Here is a 12,582-nt window from a genome sequence, read left to right as displayed (position 1 = left end):
AACTTTTGGCCGTTTACTTTCTTGGTAAACTTTGCCCCATGTTTTTGGGGTCTGGCCAAAGGCACAGCAGCAATTTTGGGGTATCTGGAAGTCTGAAGGCGCCATCAGGCTGCTGATGCACTCGCCTCACAGGTACAGATTGACCTGCTGGCGGCACCAGACCCCCTCATTATGTATTTTAATCCTGAGTATATTGAATAGTAGTTTAACTTATCTGTCAGCTAGCCAATTATCTGTTCTTTTTCTTTTTTCTTTTTTGGCCATACCTGGCAGTGCTGAGAACTGACTCCCGGCTCTGAGCTTGGGGATCACTCCTGACGGTGCTCAGGGCACACTTGTGCTCCTGGACATGAACCTGGGTTGCCTGCTGCCTGCGAGGCCAGAGCTTTACCCACTGGACCATCTCGCCAGCCCTTATCTTTCATATCAAACTTTTATGTCCCTGGGATTCCTTTTCCCCTCTTCTAATTGTGAACTTTTCGGTCTCTGCATGTCTTGGCCTTCGGGACTAAGTCCTCGCCGTCATCACATTTCTCTTGGAGTGTCTGGAGTTTGTTCCACAGCGCCTGGAGGTCCTGCGAGGGTATCTTGTGTGCACCCACCCCGGGTGGATCCCCGGCACCTGCGTTTCCTGGGTGTGGCCCGGAGCCCCCCTCCAGGACCGGGTGCCCAGCTGTTCCCGGCCCGCTATGCTGCAGAATGACCCTGGGCCCCGGGTTTCCCAAGCACGAGGCCTTGTTGGCCTCTGGCCTGCTAGTGGTTCAGTTCCTCGAGTCTCAGCCCAAGGCAGGCAGGGCCCCTTCTGAGCTCTTTGGGCGGGCGGAGGGGAGTTGCTTGCGAGCTGCTGATCGACTCTCATCGGCCTTGTGAGGAGCCCGGCAGTGTCCCCGGTTCCCGCACTCCTGGGCACGTGACCGGGATTGTCACGGCTGCAGCCTTCCCCAGCCGAGGCTGCCGGGTCTGCGAGGCTCCCGTGTTCCTGATTTAGTCAGTGGCCCTGGGCCCAGAGCCCACCACATCTCTGCTGATGTCGTTGTAAGAGGCATGTTGAGTGATTGACGTGGAAATGTGGTGGTCAGGGCTGAAGGAGAAGAGAGGGGTCGGAGGGGGACGCTGATCGCTTCCTGGTGAGGCGCGGCCCTTCCCGCTAGTGCAGTGACCCTGCAGGGCGGACACAGGTGACAGGTCTGCGACGTCTGTAGGGCCGTGCTTCCCTGAAGGCCCTGGGGCTGGGGCTGGAGAGGCGGTGCAGGGGGCCGAGTGCATGCACGGGGGCTGCGGCCAGGGGACCCTGGTTGGCTTCTTGGCTTCATGTCCTCCCCCGCCTCCCACCAGCCCGCACTTTTCACAGAGGCAGCCTCCCCCTGAGCTGAGCATAGCACCACCTGGTATGGCTCGAAACCCAAGAGCAAATGAATGAATGAATGAATGAATGACTTCGAAGCATTGGGACTGACCCTGGCACACAGTGGAGAATGCTGTGCAGCTAGCGACGCCTGGGGACCGGGTCTGAGACCAGAGAGGAGTGTCCGTGACATGCTCAGCACCAGTGACTGCCACGAACCTCTGTGGGGCGGGGCTGGTGCTGGTGTGCTGGAGTAAGAAACTCTTATTCTGTAACGTGAACATGTGGAGGGAAACTGAGGCCGACATAAACACCTCCAGTTTTTCTTGATAAAATTCTTTTCATTGATTTTGGGGTTGGGGCTGCCCGGCCATGTCGGGGCTTCCTCCTGGCTCAGTGCTCCTGAGTCACTCCGGGTGGTGCTCAGGGGATCTTACATGGAGTCCGGGCCTGTGCCCGGCTGGCCGTGTGCAGGCAGGGCCCCGTGGCTCGGGGGTAAGGAGCCAGTTGCAGTTTCAGGGGATCACCTTGTCCACAGTGAGTCACTTTCTCTCGCTGCTTTCAATACTCTGGCCTTGGACCAGGGAGGTGGCTCAGAGGCCTGAGCACTGGGTCTGAGTCCTGGGCCCACACGGGCCCCGAGCGCAGCAGGATGGGACTCCCGCGTCACTGGCTATGATTAGGGAAACCAACGTTTCAGGTACAAAAATCCTGCGACCCTGGCCCAGGAGTGTGAGCCCCGTCAGGGGTGAGGGGAGTCAGGCCACGACCAGGCCCCAAAAGAAAGTCAGATTGAGGTGATGGAGTCTTTTTTATTTTATTTATTTTTTGCTTTTTGGGTCATACCTGGCGATTTTCAGGGGTTCCTCCTGGCTCTACACTCAGGAATTTCTCCTGGCAGGGCACCGAGAGGCCCTATGGGATGCCAGGGATCGAACCCGTGTTGGCCACATGCAAGGCAAACGCCCTCCCACTGTCCTGTCGCTCCAGCCCCAAGTTGACTGAGTCTTGATGCTGTTTCTCTTCCAACTCATCCTCTCATGAGGCTTCTTGAAACCGCTTGTTTTTCTCTCAGATTTGTGAAGAAATCAGCCATTTCCCCCAATACGTTTCTTTAATTCCCATCTAACTTTCTTTGGGGTTTTCTCTCTCTGGCTTTGTAAGGTCCCGTTTGTGTGGTGGCGAGCGGGGCTGCTGGCCTGGTCCTGGTGTTCGCTCCTGCCCAGGCAGTGAGGCCTGTGGTCGTGGCGTGGCCCGCACACTAGGTGGCAGTGCCCGCACGTTCGATGGCAGTGCCGCACACTCAGGCACAGCTGCCCGGAGCAGTGGCAGCTCCCAACAGCAGTGCTCCCCAGGGCACGCCCACCTCTGTGTGCCCACAGGGCAGTGCTCTGCCCCGGCCCCTCAGACCCGTTTTCCCTCCTCTCCCCTCTCACAGCAAACACGGCGGCCCCGTGGGCGGCCCTTGTGCGCCTCCAGCTCCCTCTGCCGCCTCCCCCCGGCCCCGCTGCCCGTGAGTCCGAGTGACCGAGAGAGAGAGACAATCTGCCCGGCGCGGGCGCGGCTGGGTCTTCTGAGCCTGTTGTGACTGAGAATCCAGTCCTGGGGCTGGGGAAGCGGCCGGGGCCGGAGCATCGGGCCCGGCATCAGCAGGGCAGCCCAGAGGTCCTGCATCGCTGGGCTTGGAGTGTTGCCACACCCCGACACTGGGCCGGGAATCACCCCTGCCCCCAGTTCCACTGGGCAGGCCCCTATTTAAAAAAGTGAACAGAATCCAGGTAGATTTCAGTCCTGAAATGCGTTTTTAAAATGAGTTTTTAAATGCGTGTATTTCTTTGTTGGTGTTTCCATATCGTTCATGCATTACTGTCCTGACTGAGAAACCTGAGTCCTCGGTGAGGTGACTTGTGCCTCTCTGCGTGTCGTCTCAGGGATAGGGGGACCCCGCGGGGTCCTTCTGCCTGCACCCCCCCCCCCCTTCCTGGGAGGTTTGCTCTGTCTCTAGACTGCTCGCCCCCTGCCCATGACTGCTCAGCCTCCCGGGGGGATGCGAGCGGGTTCTCTGTGCCCACTACGTGGCCGGTCTCTGCAGCCCCCTCTGTCCGCGCTGACCCGTGTCCAGTCTGGGAAACTGCCCTGGGGCGTGTTCCCCGCCTTCTCCCTCGTGGCCCTCCCACTTGCTGCCTTCCCGGGGCTCCCCTGTCCGCTCTGTCATGCCGTGTCCCCACCCACCCCGTTTATATGATTTTCACCTGTCCCGCCAGAATCCACTGATGTCCCCAGGGGGATGCAGTGGTGGAGGCCAGCGGCCCTCAGCGGAGCCCTGCGGCCCCTGTGGGGGCTGGGGGCAGGGCCGGAGTGAGACAGTACCGAGCTGGGCGTTTGCGGGGTCTGGGAAGGGGGGAACTTTCTCTTCTACAGACTCGAATGCGTCCGTTTGGGGAAGATTTCAGCGCTCCTGACTTCCGGGAACTCTGCTTAGCTCAAAGCCTCTTTCCTGCTTCTCCACTCGGTTGTCACGGGTCTTAGGGCCCGCAGTGAAGGGGCTTTCAACAGGGTCACTTGTTTGGGTGGGTCTCTTCTCCCGGGAACTGCAGCTGCTGGCGCTAACTTGGACCCAGGTCCGGCTGCCCATCAGGGTGTCCAGGTGACCGACCCTGCCCTCTCACTGCTGCTTTTCAGACTCTTCCCGTCTGTTGTGAGATGAGCACTGTGTTCTGCCTGTGATTCTCAGATGTGAATAATGTGCCCGACGCCTGCAGCCCTGCAGTTCCCGAGGTCTGCGTGGGCTGTATTGGCTTAGGGAGGGTCGATGAAATTGATCCAGATTCCTGCTTGGAGGAGTGTTGGGGGAGGGGTGAACTTCTGCCTGTCTGCGCCGGTGAGCGGGGAGCGCTTTGTGATTCATGGACCGTCCTCTTGGCACGCAGTTCTGTTGTCTTGCTAATAGGAGATGCTCAGAACATTTACTCCAGATGAAATCACTGGCTCAGAGACACCGGCACCGCTAAATCACCACTCTTTTAGGGAGTACCAACCATCATTTTTCTTTTTGCCTTTTGTAGATTTGACTCACAAAATTAATGGAGGCTTGTGTTAGAATAAAAAGCAATTTAATTTCATTTTTTAAAAATGTGAAATATGAACTGCTCCATTACTGACCTTTTGTAAATTAAGAGGCCGTGTAAGATTCTTTGGGGCAGTAATCAATGTATTTCTCTTTTATTTTCGTAAGAGGCAGCCCTGGGATGAGGCAGGGCTGATGTGAGACACACGCGATTCTCTGCCGCTGTGCTCGGAGACGCTGTTGGCTGGGTCAGGTGAGGGGCTGGTGTCTAGCGGTCACTTCCTAGGGGCTGGTGGCTAGCGGTCACTTCCTAGGGGGTTGTTTGGCTAGCGGTCACTTCATTAGGGGACTGGTTGGCTAGCCGTCACTTCGTGGCAGAGCTAACAGGGGAGATAAAGACACACCACACACACACACACACACACACACACACGCCCCTCCAGCAGTTTTCTGGGGACCCCTTTTTCTTTCACTGCTTGATCACTTGCTCGCTTGACTTCCCGTTAATCATCGATGTGCTCGAGCGGACACCAGTAGCGTCTCCATTCATCCCTGTCACGTGCTGTTGTAGCCCAGTGGCGTCTGTTCATTCTAGGAACACGAAGAGCCTCAAACCGATCATTCAGGGTCTTGATGAAGAAGTCTGACCATCTTGTAGGTGGGCGGCCACTCAGTCTTTTGAAATCCCGTGGAATCCAGTCGGTAATGGTTCTAGTCCAGTGGTTGTCTCCAAATCGCATTAAAAGTCCAGCCCATCTGATTTTCGACGCCTTGGCAAGCAAGACAACGTCCCTGATTCTTGATTGTTGACAGAGGTCAGAACTCCGGATTCTTTCTCTCATTTGAGTGAAGCATGATACTCCAAGCATAGCTCTTTCGATTCCTCTTTGGGAGACCCGAATAGCGTTCTCATCCTGTTTTTGTAGGGCCCAGGTCTCTGAGGCGTATGTTAATGCAGGAAGAACAGTGGAATCGAAGAGATGTGCCCGGAGCTGGAGGTTCTTTGTCCTCTTAGCTATTTCTTTGACGCTCTTGAAGGCGTTCCAAGCCGCTCTCTTCCTCCTGCGCAGCTCGGGTGCCAGGTCATTTGTCATGTTGACCTCTCGACCTAGGTACACATAGCTGTTGCATTCGGAGATGGTCGTTCCATTGAGAGCGAATGGGGCGTCAGGAACGAGACTGTTTCTCATGAACATTGTCTTTGTGAGATTCAGCTGGAGTCCGACCTTTCCACACTCACGGTTGAAGTGGGCCAGCATTTGTGCCGCTTGACTAATGTCAAGCTTTTCTGGATTTTATTTTATTTCTTTTGGGCCACAGCTGTCAGTGCTCAGCGCTGACTCCTGGCTCTGCACTCAGGAATCACTCCTGGCAGAGCTCTGGAGGATGCCGGGGATTGAACCCGGGTAGACGGGTGCCAGGCAAACGCCCTCCCTGCTGTACTATCGCTCTAGCCTCTCTGAATTCTTTTTGAATTAATTTCTGAATTGGTGATGATGATAATTCTATTTCATTTTTCTTAAAATGCCGGGGATCCAGCCCAGGACCCCATACAGTCCAGGCAGGTGCTTTCCACAGAGCTGCCAGAATTGGGGGGGAAATGGCTCATTTTCTCAGAGAGACCTGAAGGTCATGCACGAGCTGGCCAGAGAGAAGCCGAAGGGTCCGCGGCACAGGCCATGTGTGGGAGGCCTGGACGCGCCCTCGTCCCCCTGACCACTGCCAGCAGTGACCTCTGAGCATTGAACTGGGAAATGGAAGGGGAAGAAGGGTCTGTGTGCGATTTCAGGGGCTGCCTTTCACTGCTGGGTGCCGGACCCTCGTCTGCTGTGTCCCTCTGTGCCTCCAGGAGTGTCTCTCCCACAGTCTGGGCGTTTCTGGGCTGCCCTCTACCCTCTGGGAGTCTGAAGGTGGGAGGGAGGCAGTTCTCCCGGACCCTGGGCTCAGAGTGCAGAGCTGGGCTCCAGGATGGCAGAACAGATGCCATGGTGGTTCGGGGGCTGCCCGGGAGCCCCCTGGCTCACAGCCCGGCCCGGCCCTGTTGGGTCGGAAGAACATCCAGGCTGCTCCCCCAGTTACGGTGCTCCTCCAGTCCCAGTGCTCTCCAGTCATGGACAGTGCTCCGCCAGTCATGGACGGTGCTCCCCCAGTCACGGGGCTCTCCCAGTCAGCACTGCTCCCCCAGTGACAGTGCTCCCCCAGTGACTACTCCCCCAGTCATGGTGCTCCCCGTGTCATGGTGCTCCCTCTGTCACGGTGCTCCCCTGTCAGTGCAGCTCCCCCAGTCACGCTGCTGCTGTCCCCAGCCCAGACCCAGACAAGCACGGTCCTTGGGCCCCCTGGAGGTCTCGGCTCCCTTCCTGGCAACCGTCTCACCCGGAAGTCACCTGTCGCCTAGCTCACGCGGCCTCCTGAACAAAGCCTTTTCTCTGCATTGAGTTTGGGTCTCTGGTATATTAGCTGCTCCGATGTCCTGTTTTTGGTCCCTCCTGCCGGTCATTTTGCGCTGCCCTGGGTGTTAGGGCACCTGCCCGCTCCCGGCTGGAGTCCCCGCGGCTGTTCCCGAGCGGTTCTCAGCCGCCACACGGCGTGGCCAGCTCCCGCAGGGTTCCCTTGGGTGACGTTCCTTGCCTCCTGCTCGCCACCGGCTCTGGCTACTCCCGGGGCCAGTGGCGTCCCAGACTTGGCAGATTCCTGACCGGCCTCTCGTGGCCTGGGCACGTGCTGTTTCTTTATTAAGATGGATATAGCTTTATTAAGGTGGATAGAGCTTGATTCTTTCCTTTCTCCCCTTTTCCGGCCATACCTGGTGGTGCTGTGATGGGGGTGGGGGGTTGGGGGGTGGCAGGTGCAGGAGGGAAATGGGGGGCTGGGATTGGGGGCCGAGGCTGGGGGACCCACCGCAGGGCACTCCAGCCCTTGGGCCGCCGTGGCTGTTCCAGGATGTTCGGCAGTTGCGTTCCCGGCGGTCTCACGCGGGCGCCCACCCCTGCAGAGGCGCCGCTTGGTGCTGCGGGAGCTGTGCCCTCCCCGAGGCTCGTGGCCACAGCTGGGCTTGGTGCGCTTCTGGCTCCCTCGAGCGTTTCTGGAACCCTCCGCCCTTCATCAGCCTCTGCGCGCAGCTGGGCGTGTTTGCGTAGGTGACACACGTTTTCCTTTTCAAAGGCTCAGCTCAGTCTGCCAGACGTATGTTCCCGCTGTGTTTCTGTGGCCTAACTAATGGACTGTGTTGCGTTTGTGTTTTGCAGACTGCTCTCTCTGTATCAGAAAATTTCTGTCCTACAAAACACAGTGCCCGACGTGTTGTGTGGTGAGTTCGCCTTTCCTTTTCTCCTCTTTTGGGTCAGCGAATCAGTTGCTGCAGGCTTCCTGCTGCTTGTGTATACAGAGCCCACGGGAAGCCGGGCAATCATTGGATTAAATTCCAGAAGAGAATGCTTTTTAAATTGATGTGTTTTTTCCCCTTGGGAAGAGGGTGGCCTCACCCAGCAGTACTCAGGGGTGACTCCTGACTCTGCATCAGGAATCACTTCTCATGGGCTCCGGGGACCCTATGCGATGCTGGGGATTGAACCCGGGTTGGCCGTGTGCACGGCCAACACCCCTTACCCACTGTACTATTGCTCCGGCCCCTTTTTGGTTTATTTATTTACTGAGTGAAATAAATTAATTTACTAGTTATTTTTTATTGAATGAAAAAATTGACTTAGAAAGCCATGAGGGGAGAGAAAGAGAGGAAATCATGTGTTCAAGAGAACACGGGCTTCTCCAGAGTGGAGAAAGGCCGAGAACCCTGAATATGAGCACGCGAAATGCGTGTCTCTCACCGAGAGCCACTGTGTGTGTCAAGGAGGCAGAAGCCGTGGGTGGCTTGGGGATCACGTCACTGAGCTTGTCAGCCGGACCTCCGGGGAAGGTTCTAGCAAATCCCGTAGTTTGGCTTCAGAAGCGTCGCAAGGAGCGGACCTGGGGGCAGGTGGGGGGAGTGGGAAGACGTGGGGCCGAGGGGTGGCCGCCCTCTTCCTCACTCCAGTGGCTCCCTTCAGGCCAACAGGCAGAAAGTGGCCGGCGAGACCCCTGGGCTGCGGTGTCGCCCTCTGTGGGGGCTTGTCCGCTCCGTGCCCAGGGGAGGGCCCATTCCTGTGGTGCACCATACGCAGGGATGGCATTCTGGAGTATTCGCTCCTTATAACCGAGTTCAAGCTCTTGGTAACAGTCTCATTGCCCTGATAAAGGCCCTCACACCAAGGCCCCTCCATCCCCCTCCCCCCATTCCCACAGTCCAGCCCGGCCCTCCAGGAGTCCCCGCCCACGCAGGGTCCCTCAGGTCCCTCTGCGACGTGGTGCTGGAGCTTGGAGAAGGTGTGAGCTCACAGAGTAAACCCTGGGGGCTGATGCGAGTGTGCGTTTGTGGCCCAGAGCCGCCTCCCCACTGCCCAGGCCTCCCCAGCAGAGAGACAGGTAGCCGGGGACCACAGCCTGATGGTGAAAGTTGCCCTTTAATGCAGAGCTGCCAGCATACTTCTAGAACGAGTAAAGGGGTAAGGACATAGGTGCGATTGCTCGATCATTTACATAGATAGACATTTGGCAGAGGAAATTCTCTTGCGGAGATCAACTCCAGAAGACACTCTTATCCACATTGCTCTTATCTTTCCCTCTAGTTGCACACGTTATCTCTACTTGCAGTTGTTTGGGTAAACACGGTGAGAGACAAAGATCCCAAGCTTAGTTGTCTGGGCTGAGAGCAAGCAAGGCTTTTACCATAAATCCCAGACTAAGTCCTCAGACCGGCTCACTTGTCCTTCCCCGTCGGGGTCTGTCTTTTAAGTCGTAACAGCTTGCATCAAGACCATGCATCCATGCTTTCTAGAATGTCCCGTTTCGATGCCGGGTCGCTTTGCCACTCGCCCCGAGTCCATCCCAGTCCCACCGCGGGACCTCCGTTTTGGGGCGTTAGGAACTACAGCAACTGGAGCCTGAGTCAAGTAATTATGACCAAGTAATTATGCCCAGGAGCAGACACATTTTGGAGCCAGTCGACTCCACATGTTAATGATCTTTCTGTGTTTGACCAAAGAGCATTGCTCAATAGTAAAATATAAAAAGGCCATCGGGGAAATGAACAGAAAAGCAGGTACAAATGGACAGCACTTCAAATACAAAGCAGTGCAAATTCAGAATTACCAGGGAGTTTTGGCTTATAACTGACCTGGGGAACTGTGATAGTGTGAGGTAAAATATAAGGGAAAGGTTAAAGATAAACTTTTACCAAATTCGGGATGCTAGCAAGGGCATGTTAAGCTTCTCAGGGAGGAAGAAAGGGGGCAATTCATTGACAAAGCCTAAAGCACTTAGGGTTGAGATCCGACACAAGGAAAGGTTGAAACAAGACTCTAACCGAATTGGGGATTTAGCAAGGGCCTGGGAGGCTTCTCCGGGGGGAGGAAAGGGGCAGTTCACCCGTGAAGCCGAAGACCTTAGGGTTGATATCCAACAGAAGGGTCCGCGTGGGTGTGCTCGGGTGGAGACCCAGCAGATGTGGACCCTGGGCTGTGAGCGGGAGAGGGGCTCTGGAGACCCTCTTGGAAGGCCTGGCGGGGACTCCCGGGAGGAGGGCGACACGTTTCCACAAGCCAGAGCGCGGCGAGTTAATTACGATTTCTGACCTTTTGCCATCTGTTGTTTTCCTTTTCTAGACAGTCACAGAGCCAGACTTGAAGAATAATCGCATATTAGATGAACTGGTAAAAGGCTTGAACTTTGCACGGTATGATTGCTTTCCGTGACTAACCCCTAATACGTTGGTGTTTTCCGCGTGCTCCCTCTTCACTCTGTTGCTTTGGGGGCTGAGGGGTGGGGGGAGTTTGCATATTTTGTGGGATAACGGGGATTTGACATCAGCCATTAATCATGCATGTCCCAGGTACCGGTAATTGAGTTTTCTACCTTTCATCACAGAAAATTCCCATTACAAGAAGCGAGTTCATTGCGGATCTGGTCACTCGCTCACTTTTGTGTCCCGCAGATCCCCCGGCTTCCTTGTCTTCCTCCGGCAGCTGAGAGTGGCCGCTGGCGGCTCCCTTAAGGGCGTCGGGCCTGTGCACGCGTGCCCGCATGTCTAACCCCTAACTGTCTGCTGTTCCCTGCCTGTGTCCGGGAGGGAGTGGGAGGTAGCCGGGGGCGCCCTGGAGAGCTGAGAAATGCGTTTGTTTTGCTTCGCCATCAGATGGTGGTGGTGGTGGGGTGGGGGGTGACCGTTTGCGTGTGCAGAGGGGTATGTGACAGGCGTGACTTGGATTGTTTTTGGCGTCCACAGCAGGGAGGAGGAGGGGACTTGCGCGGGGACGCTGCCCTGGAGCCTGTGGCTCTCTGGGCTGTCTCACGTTGTTTCCGGAACTGTAGAGATGTTCCTTGCAGCAGATCCCCGGGCTTATCCTTCGGTGTGCATGCTGCCTCCTGAAACTGCTTTTAGCTCCCCAAGCTCACACGACATAGGCCAGCGGGTCACAGGGCCCGGCGATCAGCGTTTCCTCCCTGCGCAAACGCGGGCAGAGGTGTGCGTGTGCCTGGATGAGGAAGCGGAGACTGCGATCCTCGGGGATCCCTGCTTTTATTGATCATGTATTTTATTGACTGACTCATTTTTGGGGGTTGGGGCCGCTGACGGTGCTCTGTGCTTGGAGCCCCTCCTGGTGGTGCTCGGAGCGGATCGAGCCTGGCCCGTCCTGCCTCTCGCCCTTCCTGCTTTTGTCCTGTGCCAGTTCGATGCTGAGGTTTGTGGGGAAGCCCGGTCAGGTCCTTTTGGGGGAGGTGGGAGGCTAAGAGGGCTCTCCCTCAGCAGTTTTCAAGTGCCCGGCGGTCCCTGGTGGTGACAGCTCACCCCTGGTACTGTGGCCCTGCTCAGGCCCAGTGGCGCTGAGGACCACCGGGATGCAGGGGACCCAGGGCAGCGTCCGGTGGCCTTGGGGCGGGGCCTGGGTGCCGGGCCTTGAGCTCGGGGTACTGGGCACGTGAGGCCCGTCCAAATCGTGTCCTGAGAGAGGAATTGGATTTTCTTATTCTCTGACTTTGCTGAGATGGCAAAATCACGTGGCCCGTCTCCTTTGTGGCTTCTTTTAATTTAGCCGACTAATGTGGGTTTACAGCTCGAAGTACTTGCTTTCAGAGCATGATGTCACCACACCAAAGTGTCCCGGTGACCTTCTCGCTGTCTGTGGGACCCTCCAGGCCTGCGCTCCCCCTCCCCCCACCCCCCAGCCGCCGCAGTGCTGTCGTCAGAGTCTAGCTCAGGTTTAATTTTCTCTTTTTCTTTCAGCGCCGGGGATCAAACCCAGGGCCCCACACACGCAAGGCAAGTGCTCCCCCAGCTGGGCCGTGTGCCGGCCTTGGCCTGACTTTGTCCTTAGCTCTGACTGGAAGCAGATCGGCCTCCTCCTAGGGAGAAGGAGCCTTGCAAAGGACTGAGTCTTTGGGTCCACTGACTTCCAGGCAGCCCCAGGGGGCCTGGGAAAGTTGGTGTCTCCTTCCTCCCCGCTCCCGTGGGGGTCAGCCGTGCTGTGAGGGGCCCGGCTGCTGCCTTCTTGGAAGGGGATTGTCGTTCTTCTTGGAAGGGTCTCGGATCATTTCTTGGATAGTTGCCACATCTAAACTGCTGTGGCATCTCCTTTCAAAATAATAGGCGAGAGAGCAGTTCAGAATAATCCACTTCGGCACGCGTTTGAAGCCTGTTGTAAGATGGATGACGGAGGAAGTTTAATTTTATGATCAAAATGTAAGATATTCTCATTGCTTGTTGATTTCATTGTTTCCCATCTTTCCCATCCATCTTTGCCATGTTATTACATTATGACATTTAAAGCTTGAATATTCTAACCTGATTAATAAAATGGTAATAAAAAGGTTACGGTTATTGGAAATAATTCCGGAGGTTTTCAGACTCAAGGCTGACATTCAGATCTTACATGCTCAAGTTTTGCCTCTGATTTTCAAGGAGCAAATGTTTTCTAAAATTCGTTTTCGTTACAATAACTGTGCTTAAGCTGCTGTATAAAGTTTGGGTAGAATATTCTTTTCTAAGTGAGCTGTCATTCTTTTCTACCTGGGATGTCTAGATTCTTTTGAATATTGTTTCTACTGTATATCAGCCCGGTGTTCCAGCACCCACCGG

General features: G+C 56.0%; 1 protein-coding gene across 1 annotated transcript in view; it reads left to right on the top strand.

Annotated features, from left to right (window-relative positions):
- Positions 1-12,582, top strand: part of RAD18 (RAD18 E3 ubiquitin protein ligase) — a 75,085-nt gene that overhangs the window by 10,157 nt on the left and 52,346 nt on the right. The window contains exons 3-4 of the mRNA XM_056128988.1: positions 7,661-7,722; positions 10,112-10,182. Coding sequence (XP_055984963.1) covers positions 7,661-7,722; positions 10,112-10,182 — 133 coding nt within the window. The remainder of the gene's footprint in view (positions 1-7,660; positions 7,723-10,111; positions 10,183-12,582) is intronic.

The sequence above is a fragment of the Sorex fumeus genome, unplaced genomic scaffold (genome assembly GCF_029834395.1).
Source record: "Sorex fumeus unplaced genomic scaffold, SorFum_2.1 ptg000072l, whole genome shotgun sequence".
NCBI lineage: Eukaryota > Metazoa > Chordata > Mammalia > Eulipotyphla > Soricidae > Sorex > Sorex fumeus.
Note: the sequence above shows the minus strand (reverse complement) of the source record. Positions and strands in the feature narration are given on the sequence as shown.